At 42.4% G+C, this 19,649-nt stretch overlaps 1 protein-coding gene across 1 annotated transcript in view; it reads left to right on the top strand.

Moving 5' to 3' along the window:
* The window catches only part of Fhip1a (FHF complex subunit HOOK interacting protein 1A), a 169,346-nt gene that overhangs the window by 139,267 nt on the left and 10,430 nt on the right, over positions 1-19,649 (top strand). Inside the window, exons 6-9 of the mRNA XM_042701751.1 lie at positions 961-1,128; positions 5,388-5,467; positions 13,470-13,660; positions 16,853-17,995. Of these exons, the coding sequence (XP_042557685.1) occupies positions 961-1,128; positions 5,388-5,467; positions 13,470-13,660; positions 16,853-17,995 (1,582 nt within the window). The remainder of the gene's footprint in view (positions 1-960; positions 1,129-5,387; positions 5,468-13,469; positions 13,661-16,852; positions 17,996-19,649) is intronic.

The following is a 19,649-nucleotide window of genomic DNA, read 5'->3' as shown; positions in this document are numbered from 1 at the left end:
GTTGGAATGTGAAAGGTTTAACTATTGCTTTGATGATCTTATATATTCGAGGGTGGGTGGAACACTTGATGACTCTGATGATGATCCCTAGTCATCAAGATGAGATACTACATTTATGTCTAGCAGAACAAAAAAAAATGCACAGACTAGCTCTTAAAATGTTCCCAACCAGAATGTTTAAGGCTCACATTTTGATGCCATGAGCATCAGATCTTCATCTCTTTGAAACACTTGGCTGTTCAGAGTCTTAGTCACTCAGAGATTGATGTGTTACAACATGGGAACAGCATATAGGTAGAAAATATTAATTTGTATTGTAAAAAAATCACAGTCACTTTATTAAGCAGTAAATTCTTCTACCATTTTAAAATGGCTCTTTATGTATATTGCTCAGCTGTAAAACTTGACTTTCTGCTCTCTAGTAACACATCTGAACATCTGTACACATCATGTCTGTACCTCTTCTTTGCAATTTATTATATTATTTCATTTGTTAAAGCTCATCTTTCTGAGTATAAAACATATCTTCATCTTCCTAGTTCCTAGAACATAGCAGGGATCCCAATAAATGTTTAGTGAATGACTAATAATTGAACAAGTTATACAAAGCTTTCTAATTAATCCATTACTACCATGCAGATACTTTTATACAATCTCCCTCTCCAGTTTTGATTATGCACTAAAATCTTTATGGTATTTGAGCTACATGTGATGATTAGCATTGTTAGAACACTTGAATCACTTCCTTCGCCTTTGCTTTTTTGTCCTCACTAGCAGAATTAAAGGATGGAAGCAAAACGAGCCATTATGGCATAGGAGCAGGCTGTGAGCTTCTGATGAGTAATTTTTGTGGCAGGTATGCCCTGGATGGGGTCACTGTGACAAGGCTGGGGCCCGGGGATGCAAGCATGGCAGCATGGAGAAGGGGCTCACCTGTACTCACTCTCTTGTGGGTCCCAGGTGACTGTGGAGGAGGTCATGACCACCACCGCATACCTGGACCTCTTCCTGCGCAGCATCTCAGAGCCCGCACTGCTGGAGATCTTCCTGCGCTTCATCCTGCTGCACCAGCATGAGAACGTGCACATCCTGGACACGCTCACCAGCCGGATCAACACCCCGTTCCGGGTAAGGCAAGCTCCAGAGGAAGTGCCTTGCAACTCACCATCCATGGGTTTGTTTGGGAAACTGGATCATCTCTACTCTTCTTACTTTTCTTGTTTTTTCTCCTTTCTTTTTTCTTTCCGCAGCCATTAACTTCTTTCTGTTTGGGTAGAGATGAAGTATGTCATTTTCATTTGTTGGAGTCCTGTCAGGGAGGTGGCAGACACTGCCACCTTTGATAGGAAGGACATTTTTCCTCCCCTGGCTTATGTTGGCCCTCTCTTCTGTGCAACAAGCAGAACTCATTTCCAGAAGGGCAGAATTGTGTTTGGTGCAGGTAGAGAAAGAAAAACAGTATATCAGGTTCAGTTGTTAGAGGTTATATTTATGCCCATGTGTTCTGAAGTGGAAGGCTGGGAAATTATGAGTTGATGTGCTGGTCACTTAGTTGGGAGTTCTGTTTTGAAAAATCCTCTTACCACCACTAGTGCCACTCTCATATCCACACTCCCTACCAAAAACAATCCCTATTGTAATAAAAAGTATTCTTTTAAAGGCAAGAATAACAATGTACCTTTGAATTTATTGTATATATATATATACTGTAATATATTTAACCTAATAAGAGCATAAAGAGGAGAACAGGAAAACAGTAGAAACAGTTCCATGTTTCACTGGAAATAATTTAGCATAACCCTAAAGTAGAATCTGATAAGTTAAATATTGGGAGCAACTGCTAAAGAAATTACTGAGGAAATATAATCAGGAGCTAGAAACATGGTGGTATGCGCCTATAGTCCTAGCACTTGGGAGACTGAAACAGTAGACTCAAAAGAATTGCAAGAATGGTACAGCACGACCCAGTCTCAACTGGAAATGTAGCTTAGTGATAGGGTGCTTGCCTACCATGCATGAAGCCCTGTGTTCAATTCCTAAGTACCACATAAAGAAAAAAAGCCAGAGGTGACACTGTGGCTCAGTGGTAGAGTGCTAGCCTTGAGCAAAAGAAGCTCAGGGACAGTGCCCAGGACTGACCAAAGAAAAACAAACAAAAAACCCCAGTCTCGGAAAAAAAAAGAGGCATGATAGGAGTGATAGTTACTTGATACTCTGTCTTACCAGAGCAGTGAGGTCCATTCTTCTCAAGTGTCTATGGAGCGTTCTCCAAGAGAGACAGGGGATACAACAGACCTAATGAACTTGAAAGGATCAAGATCACACAATGTATGTTCTATGGTTACAGTGGATTTAAGGGTTGAAATGAAAAGCTATTGATAGGAATTTGGGAAATCCACAAATAGAAATTAAATAACACATTCCTAAGTAATTAGTAGGTCAAACAAGAAATCATCAGGAAAATGTGAATCTACTTTGATATACTACAACACTAATGAGCCTTTGAGGATATTGTACGAGGTAAAGAAAGCCAGTCACACAAGCATGAGCTGCTTGAACCTACTCATCAGAGTAGTTCATCTAAAGTAGTTAAGCTTGTAGAAGCAGAGTGGAATGGTTGTTTCCAGGGGCTGGCTGGTAAAGATAATGAGGAGTGAGTATTCAGTTAGTTTTGCTATAACTGTGTTACAAATCTGTTGCATGACAATGTGAATATATTTAGCCCTATTAAATTGTGCTCTTAAAACTCATTGAGAAATTAAATTTCATATTATGTTTAGCACAATTTTTAAAACAGATTAATTACAATTACTGCTTCACAGAATCTTCCAAATACAGAATAGGAAGGAACACACTCTAGTTGTTTATGAGCTCAGGGTGAGTCTAAAACCAGACAAAGATATTAGAAGGAAGGAAAATAATCACTGTGGACTAATATTTATTATGAATAAAGGTACATAAATTCTCACTAGTGAGTAGAATTTAGAATATATGAAAACAATTATACTCTGATCAGATGAGAGTTAGCAAACTAGAATTACAAAGTTGGCTTAAAGTCTAAAAAATCAGCTAATATACTACATCATAGCAATAGGATAAAGGAAAAAAATTATCTTTATCTGAGAAGATACAGAAAATGATAAGCATATCAACAAACAAAGAGTAGAGGGAACTTCTTCAACTCAATATCTAACATCTCTGAAAAACTCAGAGCTAATGTTCAAAACTGTTCCTCTAAAAATGAATAAGGTAAGAATGTCTGTACTCAACAGTTATATTCAGTATAGTACTTGAAGTTCTAGTCAGGACAATTAAGTAAGAAAATAAAATCATTCAGATAAGAAGAAAAACAATCTGCATTTGTGTATAACGAGATATGTAATACAAAAAACTAAGGCGGAGTACATTAAAACTATTAGAACTCACAATGAGTTCAATGAGGTTGCAACATGTAAGATTAATGTAAAAAAATCAATGAAATTTCTATACAATAGGAGTGAGTAATCCAAAAATTAAGTTAAGCAGATGATACTATTTATAATAGCATTAAAAGAATAAAATATTTAGGAAGAAATGAAGTCCTAATATTGTTAATATAAGAATACTCTCCAAATTGATCTAGAGATTTAAAGCATTCCCTGTCTTTTCTGTCCTCTCTGCTGAAATTCATAAGCTGATTCCAAAATTCATATGGAAAAGTCAGAGGAGCTAGAATTCTTTTTTTTTTTTTTGGGTCCAGTCGTGGGGCCTGAACTCTGGGCCTGGGTACTGTCCCTCAACTCTTCAGCTCAAGGCTAGCACTCTACCACTTGAGCTACAATGCCACTTCCAGCTTTTTTCTTTTTGCTTATGTGGTGCTGAGGAATTGAACCCAGGGCCTCAGGCATGCAAGGCAAGAGCTCTACCATGAGCCACCTTCCCAGCCCAGAGCTAGAATTCTTAAGTCATACTGCATACATATTTACTCCAGATGGGTCAAAGACCTGAATGTATGGGCAAAAACTGTAAAACTCTTAAAAATAAAAACAACAACAACATAGGACTCAATCTTGTGGCCTGATGATAGTTTTCTAAGGTACGACACCAAAATCATGATCAGCAAAAGAAAAAGCAGGTGCATTGAACATCAATCAGAAAAATGATACACTTTTGTTTTTCCATGAACACCATCAACAAATTGAAAAGGTTACCCACAAAAGGATAGGAGAATTTTTTTTGAATCATGTATCTGATAAGGTACTTTTTTACATAGAACGAAGAACTCAGTTATAAAAAGATATAATTGAGCCCCCTCCCCACTTGGCAGTGATTTGTAGGATTCCTGGCAATAGGTGAGAAGGATACCTAACTGAGATTGGACAGAGGAGGTTTTGAATGGTAATATTGTGAAGAAGGATAGAAATATTTCCAAGAGGTGTTGATACCTAACTTAAGTCCTTGGGACTTAGTAAGTAAGAGGTGCATTTTGAAGAGATGGGAGAAGGAATTCCAGGTAAAGGAACAGCACATACAATGACTTGGAATTGGTGGATATTCTGCTTCTGACTAACTTTTACAGGTATACGACTTCCCTTGAACAAAAGAGATGTGTCAGGATAGGTCAAGTACAGCTATTTCTTTACCACACCATTATGGATTTCATTGACCGGATTTGAAGCCCATCCTGTTCCAAGACAAGCTAGTACTTACTCTCCTGTACGAAGAATGAGAGCCTAAATTACTTAAATGGACTGGAAGATTGATGAACGCTTACTCTCAAAAGAGTACAATGGTTTTATAACATACCTTTGGGTATCACCACTATTTGGAAGTTTGTTTTTTCCTTTTGAAAATCAGAAATTGAAAGAATTTGTGGTTTTTTAAAAATGAACTTCTTTGAGAAGTACATTATCACAGTCTAAGTGGTTTAGGAAATGGAACCAAGGAGAATATTTGTCCCCAAAGCCAAGAGAGAAGCTGAGAACTCAAAAAGACAGTTGGGCTAGGTTGCATTCTGTGAGATCTGGCCTATGAATAACCAAGTCCATATTTAAAAGATAAGAGAATAAATTACCAGAGGAAGAGGAGGGGGAAGTGGAGGGCGAGGGGGAGGGGGAGGAGGTGGTGGTACAGGGAGCATGTTTCCTGGATCCTTGATGGCTGACACTGAGACTGGCATGTTTGTAGGATAATTCTGCACAGTGACATGCCCAGACACTGTCTTACCCCCTCCTACAGGAGAGCCCATATCCTCAGTATACATTCTCTCCGTCAGCAGTGTGTGTTTTATAAAACTGCTAGAGGAAAGAAAGCCATTTTATTTTGTAATTCTGACTTACTTGACAGTGGTGGGGATGAGGTTGTTGTTCTAGTATCTGAAATAGAGTAATGTGTTCATGACTCCTCAGCTCTGTGTGGTGTCCCTGGCATTATTCAGAACTCTCATTGGGTTACATTGTGAAGACGTGATGCTCCAGCTAGTCTTAAGGTGAGTGACCTTTCCTTCTTTTTTTCTTTTTCTTTAAAGAACATTTTATTCCGTAGTACCACTTTTATTTTACTTTAGTGATACCAACTAAGTAGGCACCATGTTTCTAAGAATATTAAGAGTAGCAGTTTGATTTTTGTGTTTTTTTTGTTTTTGTTTGGGTCCGGTCGTGGGGCCTGAACTCTGGGCCTGGTCCCTCAGCTCTTCAGCTCAAGGCTAGCACTCTACCACTTGAGCCACAGCGCCACTTCCGGCTTTTTTCTTTTTGCGTATGTGGTGCTTAGGACTCGAACCCAGGGCCTCAGGCATGCAAGGCAAGTGCTCTACCACTGAGCCACCTTCCTAGCCTCTGATTTTTGTGTTTTATCCCAGGGTTAAATTTAGTTTTATTATGAAAAGGTTTTTGGATAGTTATACACATTATTTCATAAAAATGTTGCTGGAAATAATAGAGTATTGAAGCATGCGGGAGGTATTATGAAATCTCATTCATACTGTGGCTAGCCTTCTTCATCCTGAAGGAGATTTATTAGGGCTTTTTTCCCCCCAAAATTGAATTTAATGTCTTTGATTTTTTCCCCCTTTGGCAATGGCACGTGTCCAGTGTGCGCTCTCTGGTCTGTATGTTTCAATTAAACCCACTAAATATATAAGGCACGCTCTCAGGGTACAGCTTAGAAGGAAGTAAGGAGAGGCATAGATGACCTGAAAAGGACTCGAATGCAAGGTGGCAAAGCAGTTTCTCCCAGAGGTACATGTGGGAAAGGTGACTTGAAGGGGCTGGGCTTAAGGGTGGAGTGAAGATCAAGGTGGAGTGCTGTTGGGATGATTTGGAAATTTAGATAAAAGACTCATGGTACCAAATCCTGCCTTGGCCCAACTGTGCTGCTTCTTCCCATTCTAAAGGAAGTGTCTATGATTGTGAGAGAAAGTGATGATCTCAGTGTTAGCTCAGGATTTGGCCCTGTCAGTTAGAGTTCTAGAAAGCACCAGGACTGACTGTGGTGCACTCGTCTTCCTTTCCACTGACTCTTGGAATCAACTTCAGTGAGCCTCCCGCCCACTCCCAACATTGCTGAAAATGCAGCCAGGCTGAAGCTTGGTCCCATGCTGAGAGGGACCTGGGACCCTTGCAATTACTATACCATGCCATGAGTGAGAATGGCCTCCCCAAGAACCAGAAGAACTACTTAGCTCCCAGGAGAAAGACTGTCTGCCAGTTCCGTTGGGGCCCACATCAAAATCTACCTATGTGTACTTCCTGCCTGTTTTTTCCTTTTTTCTTTTCTTTCTTTCTTTTTGTTTTGTTTTATTTTGTGGACTCGAACTCCTGGGCTCTCTAGTACTTTACCACTTTGAGCTACAGCACCACTTCTGATTTTCTGGGGGTTAATTGGAGGTAAGAGTTTCACGGACTTTCCTGCCTGGACTGGCTGTGAACCATGATCCTCTGATCTCAGCCTCCTGAGTTGCTAGGTTTACAGGCGTGAGCCACCAGCACCGGCCTATTTCATGATTTTGTTTCCTCCGTCTATAAATTGTGACACTGTTATGAGCAAAGCATCAATCAGATTGAGACTTTCTCTCTCCTCAGATTTGATCAGAATTGTAAAGCAGTTTATGTGCGCATGCATGCATACATACATATATTGTGTGTGCATGTGTGTTTCTCTCATTACTCTCTGTCATCACTGGTTGAGATAAAGAAATCATCACCTGTGAATGGTCTGTCCTGAGGAGGTGCTATTGTCCATAGGGGTAGTTGTGGTCCCTTGTCCTAAAGATACTGATTAATCCTGTCCTTCACGGATTCCAGGGTGATTGTAGAGTGACTGTAGAGAGAATCATGGACACATACTAAATAGAAAGGAGATGCCAAGTTTTTCTCCTGCTATCTTTAATTCATAGGTCCAGCAAAACAGCTTTTAAGTACCTCTAATACTGACATGCCTTCCTTAGTGGGGATAAAGGCCGATGAAGCAGAAAGCAAAGGAAGAGAGGATTTGGCTTCACTTAGTCCACCGTGGGGTTTTGACATGTAGGTATAGATTACCTAGGGAAAGACATTCCAGGTAGGTGTGGTAGCATTTCTGCATAGGAAGCTCTGGAAAACTAAAGATGTATCAAAGGCCTTCTGGGAAGAGCAGCAGTAGCAGCAATGCCTAGGAACTGGTCAGAAATGCAAATTCTTAGCCTCCTACAAGAAACTCTGAAGATGGGCCCAAGTGAGGCATGTTTTAACAAATATTCTAAAGGATTCTGATAAATGCAGTGCCAACTATGAGAAGGACTGGTTCTGAAGGACGGTGCAGGGTAAGCATAGCATCCCACAAAAGGGAGCAATTAAGAAGGGACAATTAAAAGGGAGCAATTGAGAAGGGGCTGGGAAGGTGGCTCAGTGGTAGAGTGCTTGCCTTGCATGCATGAGGCCCTGGGTTTGATTCCCCAGCACCACATAAGCAGAAAAAGCCGGAAGTGCCACTGTGGCTCAAGTGGTAGAGCACTAGCCTTAAGCTGAACAGCTGAGGGACAGCACCCTGGCCCAAAGTTCAGGCCCCACAACCGGCAAAAAAAAAAAACAAAATAAATAAATATATAACAAATTAAAAAAAAAACAAACAAAAAACGAGTAAGAAAATAGACTATAGATGATAGTGCATACCTGTAATCTCAATGCCTTGGGAGGCAGAGGTAGGATCTTTGTCTGAGGTTGTGGTCCTAGGCATGAATGCAAGACCCTATCTGTAAACTAAACGAAAAGCAAGAGGATTTAGGGTTCAGGTAATAGAATGCTTACCAGGTCCTGAGTTCAATCCTTAGTTCTGTATTAAAAAAAAAAAAAGAAAAGTTTGTGGCATACTTTGGAGGGCCTTACAGAGTTTTATGGGAGAAATTTTTAGGTATAAAAACAGTTTTTGATCTGTTTTAGATCAGGTCATCAGTAACTAATCTTTAGGCATTAGCACAGAACAAATCCCATCATAAAGAAGCGCTCTGGGAAGTCTGTCCTGAAAGGATTACTTTAGCACCCCATCAAGGCTCTACTGACATGACAGAATGCATTAGTATTTAGCAGAACAACTTGCCTAAGTCTTTTTTATTGCCAAAATCAAGGCTTTTGCTTCAAGGTGGGGAAAAGCTGGTTATATTTATATGTTAAATTCTTAAATGCTCTCTTTAATGTCATGAAGAGCAGCTGTTTTTTCAGTGCAGCTGTGAGCCTGGCCCTGGTTGGAGGTGCAGAGCTTCCCCACTGGGGGGTCACCAGGGCAGGTTTGCTTGCCTGCTGTTCAATGGCCTTTACCAAGGGAGCTCTGCACCTTTTTGTCCACTCACAGTGTTGTGCCTGTCCTCAGAAATGGCAATCACCACAGCTTCTTCTGAGACCCAGACCTGTACTTTATGACAAAGGAGAAATCAGCATGTTGGACATATATCTGTGTCTAAGTTAGGGCTAGTCATTTTCATAACAGGTAAAAACTCATAGTTTCCACAAAGTGCAGACAGGATATGTTACCACAGGGTCTGATGAAATAATGCAAAAAAAAAAAGCCAGACCGTGCCAGAAGACAACTAGATCTCATGGTCCTCTTGATTCACTGTATTCATGGAACGTACATGATGTACTTGCACGTCTAGAAGGCTATAGAGTGGTTTCAGATGTATGAATGCTTTTTAATGAAGAATCTGTTATGTGATAACTAGGCAATAACGAAATATTAATTTCTGTGCAATTCAAATGCTCAGTGTTTCTTTTCCTTTATGGGTGGAGAAGGATTTGCATAATCTGAGCATCTAACTCAATATTTACTAGTCTGAGATTATTTTTACTTCCTGAACTTAAATACTCTATACAAATAAATACAGTATAAATAAAAGATGCTTGCTGATGAGCACGTTTGTTTGTTTGTTTTTCATGGAGATGATGGTGACAATAATATGATAGTATGGGTACTCTTCATTGAATATTCTATCTAACTACTGTGCTGCATGGGGGAATCTAAGAAGAGTGAATGACAAGACCTGCACCAGAGGCCACTAGTTCCTGGTCTCCTAAATGTGGCTGGACCTGTTCTACATCTAAGTTGCCTCTTAGGTTATTAGAAGGACCTAACCTTGGTGATATCTTTGGAAACATTGTGCCTCACAAACTTAAGGGAGGAGAATTGTCTAGAAAATGCATTTTAAACTACTGAAAAGAATATCTTTTCTGGTTTAGAATCTGTCTCTGAATCATGAAAAATCTTTATTCTTATCATTTCAAGATCACTTAAAAGAACACAAAAAGCCAGTTGATAATCCATCCATTTTGTTCTCTTTCCATAGCTCTCCTTACATGTACATGATAAACTTGTAGTTCTGACAGCCCATAAAGCAGTGAAGGTTATATGAAGCTTTCTAATGAAGTTGTTTGTGATGTGATAAATAATAACTATATGCCAATTTCTGTTGCAACTCAAATGCTCTTAAATTTTGGCACTTTAGAGTGCTATTCAGTTTGTAACTGTGATGTGTCCTTCATTTGGCAAAACATCAGAACAGCAAGTTGAAATTAGATACTCCAGAGAAGATGGCATTTACTAAGCAGAAAATCAAGGTGAAATTGGATACCTGTGTGCATGCTATACACAACAGACCAGGGACAGGTGGCAACACCAACCAATAGTGAGGTGTCAAATGAACCCAGTCCCCAGCTTCCTAGTTGAGGTGAAATGAATTTTCTTAATACCTTGGATACCATTTTGAGTCAGGGTCAGATGGACACTGCTTTGCCTGAAGAGCACCTATGTGTATACTTCAGGGCCAATTCCATCGTGCATCGGAAATGGGGTTCTGGAGGTGAGGATGGAAAAGCAGTGGAATAGGGAGAAATGAGTGGGAGAATTTGGGCCAGCATGTTTCAAACGACAAATGGTCTTTTTGAAGTTTTCTTCCTCTTGGCATTTTGTTGTTCTTTGCTGTGTACCTTCAGCTGCCTTCCTTGCTCGTGGCTGCTTTGGTTCCGTTTTCTTGTCTGTGTGGCGATAATCAGTGCACATGCTTTGTCATCAATTGTTTGTCACTGAATTGTTTCAGGAGTGGAGTTTATTTTAATGAGTGATGTCTAGGAGAAAGGAAAATAGACTGGAGCTGTAGAGGTTGGAGGAGTAATGAAGACAGAGAGGGCAATCCAGGCAACATTTTCTTTTCTGCTGTGGTGAGGGGTGGGCTTTGAGTAATCTGGATATGTAAAGGTAATACTTATTAGTCTCATATTATTTTTACTTCCTCAATTTATAAATCTCCTAATAAGATGAATACAGAATGAATAAAAAGATGCTCAATGACAAAACACCTGTCCTAAATGTCTGAATGATTATTTTGGTATCTGGCATTTGGGAACTTTCTAGCATTCTTTCTATTCCTACTTTTTTCCTTGAAATGTTGAGAAGACATAAGTTAAGGTGTGGCTTTTCTACACTTTCTGCCTTAGTGGGAGGATCTTTCTAGAGCAATTCTTTGAGTCCCAGGGAGGTTCCTTGCACTTGGCTGCTTTATTCACAGAAGTTCTTCTCTAGCCAATGGGCAACTTTCCTCCATTCATTTATTCAGAAGACAGTCCCTAGCTTTTGCTGAAAGCAGGTATGTGCAAGCTTCCAAGTTGCCAATAACTCTTTATTCTAAAAGAATTTCAAGTTACCCCCTGGTGATATTTGATAAATAGCTCTATTAGCTGTGATACAATGTTCCATTTTTTTAATACTTCAACTAGAGTCATAAAATCTGCTTGGTTTGAACTACTAGTTGACATTGAATTCCATATATAAATATATATATATATATATATAGAGAGAGAGAGAGAGAGAGAGAGTTCCATATATATATATATATATATATGTATATATATATATACATATATGGAACAACAAAACAGTTTATCCGTAAATAATTAAGAACCAACACAAGAAAACAATGAGTCCTGTGTACTGTGAATTTCCTGAGGCCTCTTCAGCCTCAGGAAAACAATATACATCCGTGACCACAGGACAGGTTTCTTCTACTCTCACCCTGGCACTTCTGTCAGATCTTGGTCTCCTGTAGAGCATTAGCTACCATGTCTAGGTCCCACATAAGGGCTCTTATATTTATTCACTAGCAAGTCTGTCCCCTGCCACTACTGTCACAGTGGCATCTGCCATGATCTCCTTGCTTGCCCCTGCTTTGGCCTCTTTTGTTTGTGCTGCCTTATTTCTGCCCCTGCTGACCCCCACCAATTCCCCTGAGGCAGCAGGAAGCCCGCCTTCATGAAGAGCTTGCTGCTGTAGCTGTGCTGAGTTCAGATAGAGGTAGAAGAACAGCTCACTCCCTAGCCTTAATCCTTGTCACCCAAGCCTCTGGGCACAGAGATCCTCATGAGAAAGAGCCCTTCGTTGTCTGCCTATGGCTTCTGTCTTCCTCCTATAGGGCTCATCTCTGGGTTCCCAAAGCATCTGCCCTCCTCTTTGTTTCCTTTTAGTTTCTGTTGCTCTCAGCTTTCATGAAGCTGAACTCATGGAAATAGATGCCACCATATCAGACATGACCAATGGAGTGTGTCTGGTCCTTAGTGACAGAAAGTTTAGTGTACATATGCTTGCAAAGGATTCCCTTACGTAGCTATACTAGCAATTTATGGAGCATGTAAGAAATAGGTGGCTGAAGGTTAGATGGCAAGTTTGTCATTTCATACTTTTAAAGCCTTTTCATAAAATATCACAAAGAGAATTAAATGGTTTGACTGGGGCTCCTGCGGTGGAATGGGCATTAATATAACTTAGATTTCCCTCATTTGGATCAGCAGGAGATGTGGGAGATGACCTAGTGTTTACAGGCCTGAGACATAGCCTGCAAGTTGTGCTTTTTATCTTTTGCACAGGAACCTTAATCATAGGTTGTTTTCCTCAGTACCACCTTTGTCTGGGAAGCTGAATGCGATACAGAACACTTTCTGCTTGTGGAAAGGTTGTGATTCTTCACAAAAGGGCTAGGCTGCTCTGAATTGGCTCTTGCACACATGTGGGGTACTTGGCTCTGGCTGTGGGTCCTTTCTCCATCTTTGCTTAAACAGTGTGGGGTTTTCTCTGGTAAGAATGTCAGACATCTACACACATTCAGTGCACCCCTGAAGCCCATGTGGGTGCTGCAGGTATGTCAGAAATGACTGCCCAGATTTCCTTGTCTCGCTCATGACAGTAAGATACTTTAGATGAGCAACTAGCAACGTGTGAATTGGGGTCCACCCTGGGTCCTGACATCCATGGGAACAGATTCAGCCTATGGAGTGAACTTCTCTGCCTTCATTCAGTGACCACCATGTGCTGGAGTTCTCAGGATTCTAACATCAACTGTTGAAGCGGTTCTTGGTCTGCTGCCACATTGTATTGAGGAGGCAGACACTGAAATGGCTGGAATACAAGGCAATAATGCTTTAATCATGAGCACCACAGGGGGAGAAATGGGCTCTGCTTTGGTGTGGGAGCCGGGAAGCCTTTCCAGATAAGGGGGCACGGAAGCTGGACTTTGTAGGATGACAGGTTGTTTGTCAAGCAGAGTGAGGGGAAGGCACACTGCAGGGGAAGGTTACAGTGGGTATGAAGGCATGAGGGTGAAGAGGGAGATGAGGACATTCACAGAGGTTAAACTGAGAACGCCAGGGGTAATGCTCTGCGGAAGGACAGTCCTATCAGAAGTTAGCAGCTCTTAATCTCAAGTGGTCAAGTACCTTCTTAGCAAGCAAGTATCCCTAGGTTCAATTCCTAGTACTGCCCAGAACAATAAACAAACAAAAGCAGCCCTGGACAAGTTTTAGGCAAGGGAGGGAAGAACCCGCTGTGGCTGGTGTGCTGGGTGGATTAGAGTGGGGGAGGGGCCGGGCAAGTCCACCCCTGACCACAACTGTTTCAGGTTATGCTTTGGGACATTAATCCTGACTATGGTTCAGGGCATCACAGGGACTAAGCACTGGCTCTTCTTGTCCTTCTAGGTATCTGATGCCCTGCAATCACATGATGCTGAGTCAAAGGTGGGCTGTGAAGGAAAGAGACTGTTACTCGGTGTCTGCGGCCAAGCTGCTCGCCTTGACCCCCATCTGCTGTGCCAGTGGGATCACCCTGACACTTGGGAACCAGGAGAGGGATTACATCCTCTGGTCAAAGTGCATGCACGAAAACTCAGGTGGGGACTTGGCAGCGATGGACTGTATACCCTGGGCCAGACAGGAAGGATACAAAGTCTTATTTATTTTGTGAATAACTTGGTTGGTCCCAGTCTTTGGCTATAATCATTGTCCAGCCATTACCTGGTCACTTGTCCCAGACTTCTGTATTATGTGGCCTTTCTGTGGCATCCTGAGTTCAAATGTAAAAGTGTGTGCTGACACAAAATGAGAGATTGTAGGTATCCAGTCATAGGTATAATTAAGAATTAGCCTGGATTTTAATGTTCAAAATGGATTATCTGTCAAGGTATTATAAAACGTGAAATTTGTGATATGACAATGTTATCTATCTGGTTGATAGATATAATGACAGGGATCATCAATATTCTATTTTTATAAGTGATTGGCTCATTATAAATTCACCTCTGAGAAGTAAGGTATGAATGGTCGCCTTTATCAACCTCTGCCTGCTGGCAGACAACTGGAGCAAAAGGCAGGTATTTGTGTATCTCTGATGGTCGTAGGACTGCTCCGGTTCAGGAATGTTCTGTGTGTTCTGTGGCCACTAGGAAACAACCCAGTTCTGGTGTTGATGGGTCCTAATCCATGTTCTGATATCTGTGTCATTCTGTCCAGCCAGCCACAGTCCTTGGAGACAATATGTTTAATATGTTTAAGACTAAGAAAATATTATTATATTTTATACAAATACAATTTTTAGAGAAAGATTATCTTACTGATTCTTGGTCCTAAGATAAAGATACACTATATGCATGGAAATTAGTAATTTATATTACTAAATCTTAAATATATTTATTTTCCTGTTAGACAAGCTAGAGTTCTTATGTTATTTTTATTTTTTTCTCATTCAAAATTTATTTTAGAAAGCATATTGGGAAATCATGCCTTTGAAAATTTACTATGGAAAGTGTTTCAAGAATGATCCTGTGACTAAATTTGCTTTAGAATTCAAGATTGGGCTTAAATATATGATTATCTAAAACCTGACAGCTCTTTCTATCTTTTTTTTTTGGGGGGGGGGGGATTCCGGTTGTGGGGCCTGAACTCTGGGCCTGGGCGTTGTCCCTCAGCTCTTCAGCTCAAGGCTAGCACTCTACCACTTGAGCCACAGCACCACTTCTGGCTTTTTTCTTTTTTTTTGTTTTTATTTTTGGGTCTGGTCATGGGGCCTGAACTCTGGGCCTAGGCGCTGTCCCTCAGCTCTTCAGCTCAAGGCTAGCACTCTACCACTTGAGCCACAGCGCCACTTCCGGCTTTTTTCTTTTTCCTTATGTGGTGCTGAGGAATTGAACCCAGGGCCTCATGCATGCAAGGCAAGCGCTCTACCACTGAGCCACCTTCCCAGCCTCTCTTTCTATCTTGAACAAAGCAGTATTCCAACTTTACAGACGAAGAAACAAACTCTGAGAGAAATTGAATGGTCCAGGTTGAGTAGTTTGTAGATTCTTGGATCCCATATCCCATGTTTCTTCCATGTGCTGCGGCCTCTGGGCTTGCCTTCCCCAACTAAATGCCCTAATGGTGGATGGCATGGCTAGCGAGCTAGCTTGTTGCTATGTAGTGGATAACAGCAGGGATTCTGAGTCTTGCTTGGCTCTACCTCTTTTTTTTTTTGGACAGATTACTTAACCCTTCCAATCTTTTTTCCTCATCTGTGGAACAGTATTTACTCAAAGAGTTGTTCAAGGATGAGTGGATTAAGCTTAGGATGCTGCCTGGCATGTAAATATTCAATAAATATTTTTAGTCGTAGTTATGTGTGTGTGTGTGGATGTGTCTGTTAGATAAGAGATAAATCACTAACCTTCCTGCTGCAGAGGAACCTACATTAGTTCTAATGACCTGAAGACCTGTACTGTGGAAGGCTCAATACTGACCCAGTCTGGAAGTGGTTCCTATCATTAAGGTCAGGCAGCTGGCGAGGGTGTGGCACTGAAGGCAGGGTGAAGGTTGGTATGAGGTAGCCTGCCTTTGAACCATGGCCCAGCCCTGACTGGGGCTAGTGAGCTAGTGGGGAAAAGAATTTCTACCATATAGGATCATTGGGAGGGCTGGATTTGATGGCACTGACCTAGCACCTGCAACATTGTAGATGTTTAAGAAATGGTGCAATATATAATTTTCTTTATTTGAGTCTTTAAAAAACTGCCTTGCTTTCAGAAAAAGAATTCTTACTTGCAGATATTTTCACCACTATTTCAGTAAAGAGTTTGGAACATTTAATTAATTAGTTAATTAGTTATGCTGGGGTTTAAACAAGGTCACATGCTCTACTACTAAGCCATGTTCAATTCTGTTTTGCATTGAGTATTTTTGAGGTAGGACCTCATATCCCCAGTTCTGTGATCTTCCTGTTTAAGACTCCCTACCTTTGCTGGGTCACAGGCATGCCACCATGCCCAGCTTCTTCAGTGGACATGGGGTATGATGGCCATTTTGCTTAGGTTACCCTGGATCAGCGCATGTCACTGGGATGAGAAGCATAGCTATATTAGCCGCTGTGCCCAGCTATTGGTTGAGAAGGGGTCTTAAGAACACTCCCCACCCCAACACTTGCCTGGAACCACAGTTCTCCCAATCTCAGCCTCCCCAGTAGTTAGAATTACAGGCATGAGTCATGGGCACATAGCTAGATTAGAACTTCGAACACAGGCACAGAATGCATTCTCACACTGAAATGACTGTTTTGGTTTTAATATGACCTAACTCAGACCATTTGAGATACATATTTATATCCTGGTAGTTCCCATGGAGGAACAATGAGATCACTGGTATTTCTAAAAACTCGAGGTTTTCTATAGAAAACCTGGTTCTCAAATCCATAGATATTTATAACCAAAGTGAAAAACTTCAATTATTACCCATTGTGTGGCAGATACTACATTAGGTGAATTACCCAGTGTCATCCTGTCACCCTGAGAAGTGGCTCTGATCAGCTTTTCTTTCCCTCTAACAACTAGTGTCAAATAATTTTCTGATGGCTATCGACAGTATCTGGCCATTATGGTCTTATAACTTCTGTGATGGTAGAGTCTCTGTCATCATCTTTGGTTATTAAAACCTTATTGACTTTTCCTGTTCAGAAACAATTTAATCATCAACGACTACACCTGAAATGGCTGGTAGCAGCGGGTTTCAGAAGGTTTTGCATCCCGTTCCCCTCACTCATTCTCTCTGCTTGTGTGCAGGGACCACAGAGCAGCTGCCGCCTGGGGAAGCCTCCCCAGCAGCCTGCATCGTGGAGTATGGGAAGGCGCTGGACATCAGCTACCTGCAGTACCTGTGGGAGGCCCACACAAACATCCTCCGCTGCATGAGGGACTGCAGAGTCTGGTCGGCCCTCTATGATGGGGACTCACCTGATCCCGACACCTTTCTACACAGTTTAACTGGGGAGAGCCACCCGAGCTCAGCCTGCCCTGCCTCCAGACTCTCTCAACAATGTCCCGGGACTACTGGCCCCCAGCTGGCTTCAACCAAGGACAGAAGCCAGACAGAGCTCGAGTGGGATGACAGCTATGACACTGGCATCTCCTCAGGGGCCGAGGTGGGCTCCCCTGGGCCTGACGATGACGTGGACACATCCGGTACTCCTGCTCCTATGGATCCCCCTAAACACATCCAAGAGATGAAGAAGAATGCCATCCTGCTCTTCAAAGGCTCCTACATCGAAGAGTCGGACTTCCAGGATGATGTGATGGTCTACAGACTTTGTGCTGAGAAGGACTCAGAGGATGCCAAGAACTTGCTGGAGGAAGCAGGGCCCCCAGCCCAGGCCCAGCCCAAGGGTGAAAGGCTCCTTGTAAATAACGGCCTCCTCCCCAGCCCCCAGCCAGAGAGAGATGAAGAGGAGGAACCCAAGAGAGACAGTTCAGAGCTGGCTCAGAACCCAGCCACAGAATCAAAGCAAGACAATGAGCTGGAACTGGCTCCTGAAGCTCAAACCCAGGTAGCAGCTCCCATCGCTGAAGCAGAGCGCAGTGCAGATGTGCCCGTTGTCAACCCAGACAGTGAAGACCTTATTGCCCAGTATGACCAAATCATTCAGGAGTTAGATTCGGGCACCGAGGGCTTGATGGACCAGAGCTTCCCCACACCCAATCCCTTCCTTCTTATGAGGGAAGAAGAAATGAGAGAGGAAGAGAGCAAAGGAGAAAAGGAGGAAAAGGAGAATAATTCTCTGTCCTTGGGCGACAAGGACATAGAAGAGGAGGACGACGACTTTGACTCTTTCATGGTGGAAACTCCTGCTGTGGAGACCATGCCCTCCCCATTTGGGGCAGGAGATGCCAGTTACCATCCCGTGAGGACTCAGAGCACCCCGTTCACAGGTGATAACCCTAATTGTCTTATGGTTTCAGCTCTTTGAGAGTCCTTGCCCATGTGTGAACAGGTAAGGTATAGGCGGACATGAAGAACATTATTGGTTTACCTGACAGAGGAAGAAAGATATTTTTGTAAAGACCAAAGGATAGTCTCACTTGTGTTTTGTCAGAAGAAAGCAATGTTTGTCTTGTTTGTGTAGCACGTTAGGGGTTAAGTTGTACTGTTCAATAGCTTCTCTTGATCCCTCTGTGATACAGTAATAGGACTGAAACCCTACAGGAATCCCGTCGTATAATTTAATAACCCCATTTCCTTTAGTCCAATTTATTTTTCTCTTTAGCACTTATTTGTATGCATACGTTTTGGAATTACAGGCTCCCCTGCTAGAAAACATACTTCTGCGGGGCAGAGACGCACTGTTCCCTGTTTTGTCTGAGCAGAGTTCAGAGTCCCCGGGAGGTGCTGGGAACACTCGTCCGGTTGACAGTGACCACGTGCACACATCACAGACCACCGGGGTTTGTTGTATCTTGGCCTTGCAGCCCATTCAGATAGGCATAGAGTCTGTACCCCCAAATGAGACTAGATATACGTACACTCTGCACTCTTCCAGATAGGGGTGTTCAAAAAGCACCTGTCTAGCAATTTAGAGAAACTCTGTAAGAGGCAAAGGCACAGGAGGGGATGTCAGATGAATGGGATGAGGTGAGGAATTAAGGCAGGAAACACCATTCAATATTAAGCAATAAAAATTGGATTCTGCAGGTGGTGGTATTGAGGGAATTTCTGCAGACGAGAGGGCCCAGAAAGCTCAAGGGGGACTGAGGTATTCAGTCACAAAGAGGGTGCCAGAAGACGTGAAGGACACAAAGACACAGACAGTGGCCTTGCAGTCAGGCCTATGGGTGGATCCTAATTCTCGCCCCTTGCAAGCCTTAAGGCCTTAGCATCTCAGGGCTGCCATTTGCCCACGAGGACAGCATCATCTCCCACAGCCGCAGCTGAGACCTGTTCTTCACTGGCAGTGGCAGGCAGCTTGGTGGGGGGGGTGTGCCCCAATGTCCCAGGGCCCCCTGAGAGAGATGAAGCAGATGCCCTCTGGTCCAGTCACGGAGGTTTAATGCGATTTCAAGGAGCTCTTTCCTTCTCCTCCCCCAGCATTTGTTCATCTATTTATGGATGCCTGGAGATTTACTTAAACAGGGAGAGAGCCTTTCATTCCACAATTATAAGGCTTGGGGTTCTAGCTGAGATAACATTTCAGTGTGAACAACTTTTAATTAAAATTCAATCATCCAGTCAATCATAAGTAAGAAGGATTAGATCACGTCACGTTTTCCTGTTGAGAGGGGAGTGAACTGAGCTGGGATTGCTGAGCGAGGGTAGGATAGAAGCAGGCTATAGGCCCTGTTGCCCAGAGCCCGCCCACTGTCCCCAGCGGGAAATGCCCTTGTCCTGCAGGCGTTTTGTGGGACATAAGGATTCCTTTGGCCAGTAAAGGCTATTCTTTACAGTGCCATCTCACTGACAAAATATCAACCCTGGGAAAAGTGCCAATAGCTTGGGGTACCAGGGAGCTAATACAATGCTTTATTAAATAATAAGTACTTCACATGTGATCCACCTGGGAATCCATAAAACACAGTGCAAGGTCCCTTC

The sequence above is a fragment of the Dipodomys spectabilis genome, unplaced genomic scaffold, assembly GCF_019054845.1.
Source record: "Dipodomys spectabilis isolate Male_0828 unplaced genomic scaffold, ASM1905484v1 ptg000297l, whole genome shotgun sequence".
NCBI classification, from domain to species: domain Eukaryota; kingdom Metazoa; phylum Chordata; class Mammalia; order Rodentia; family Heteromyidae; genus Dipodomys; species Dipodomys spectabilis.
This window is presented reverse-complemented; position numbering and strand designations above follow the sequence as displayed.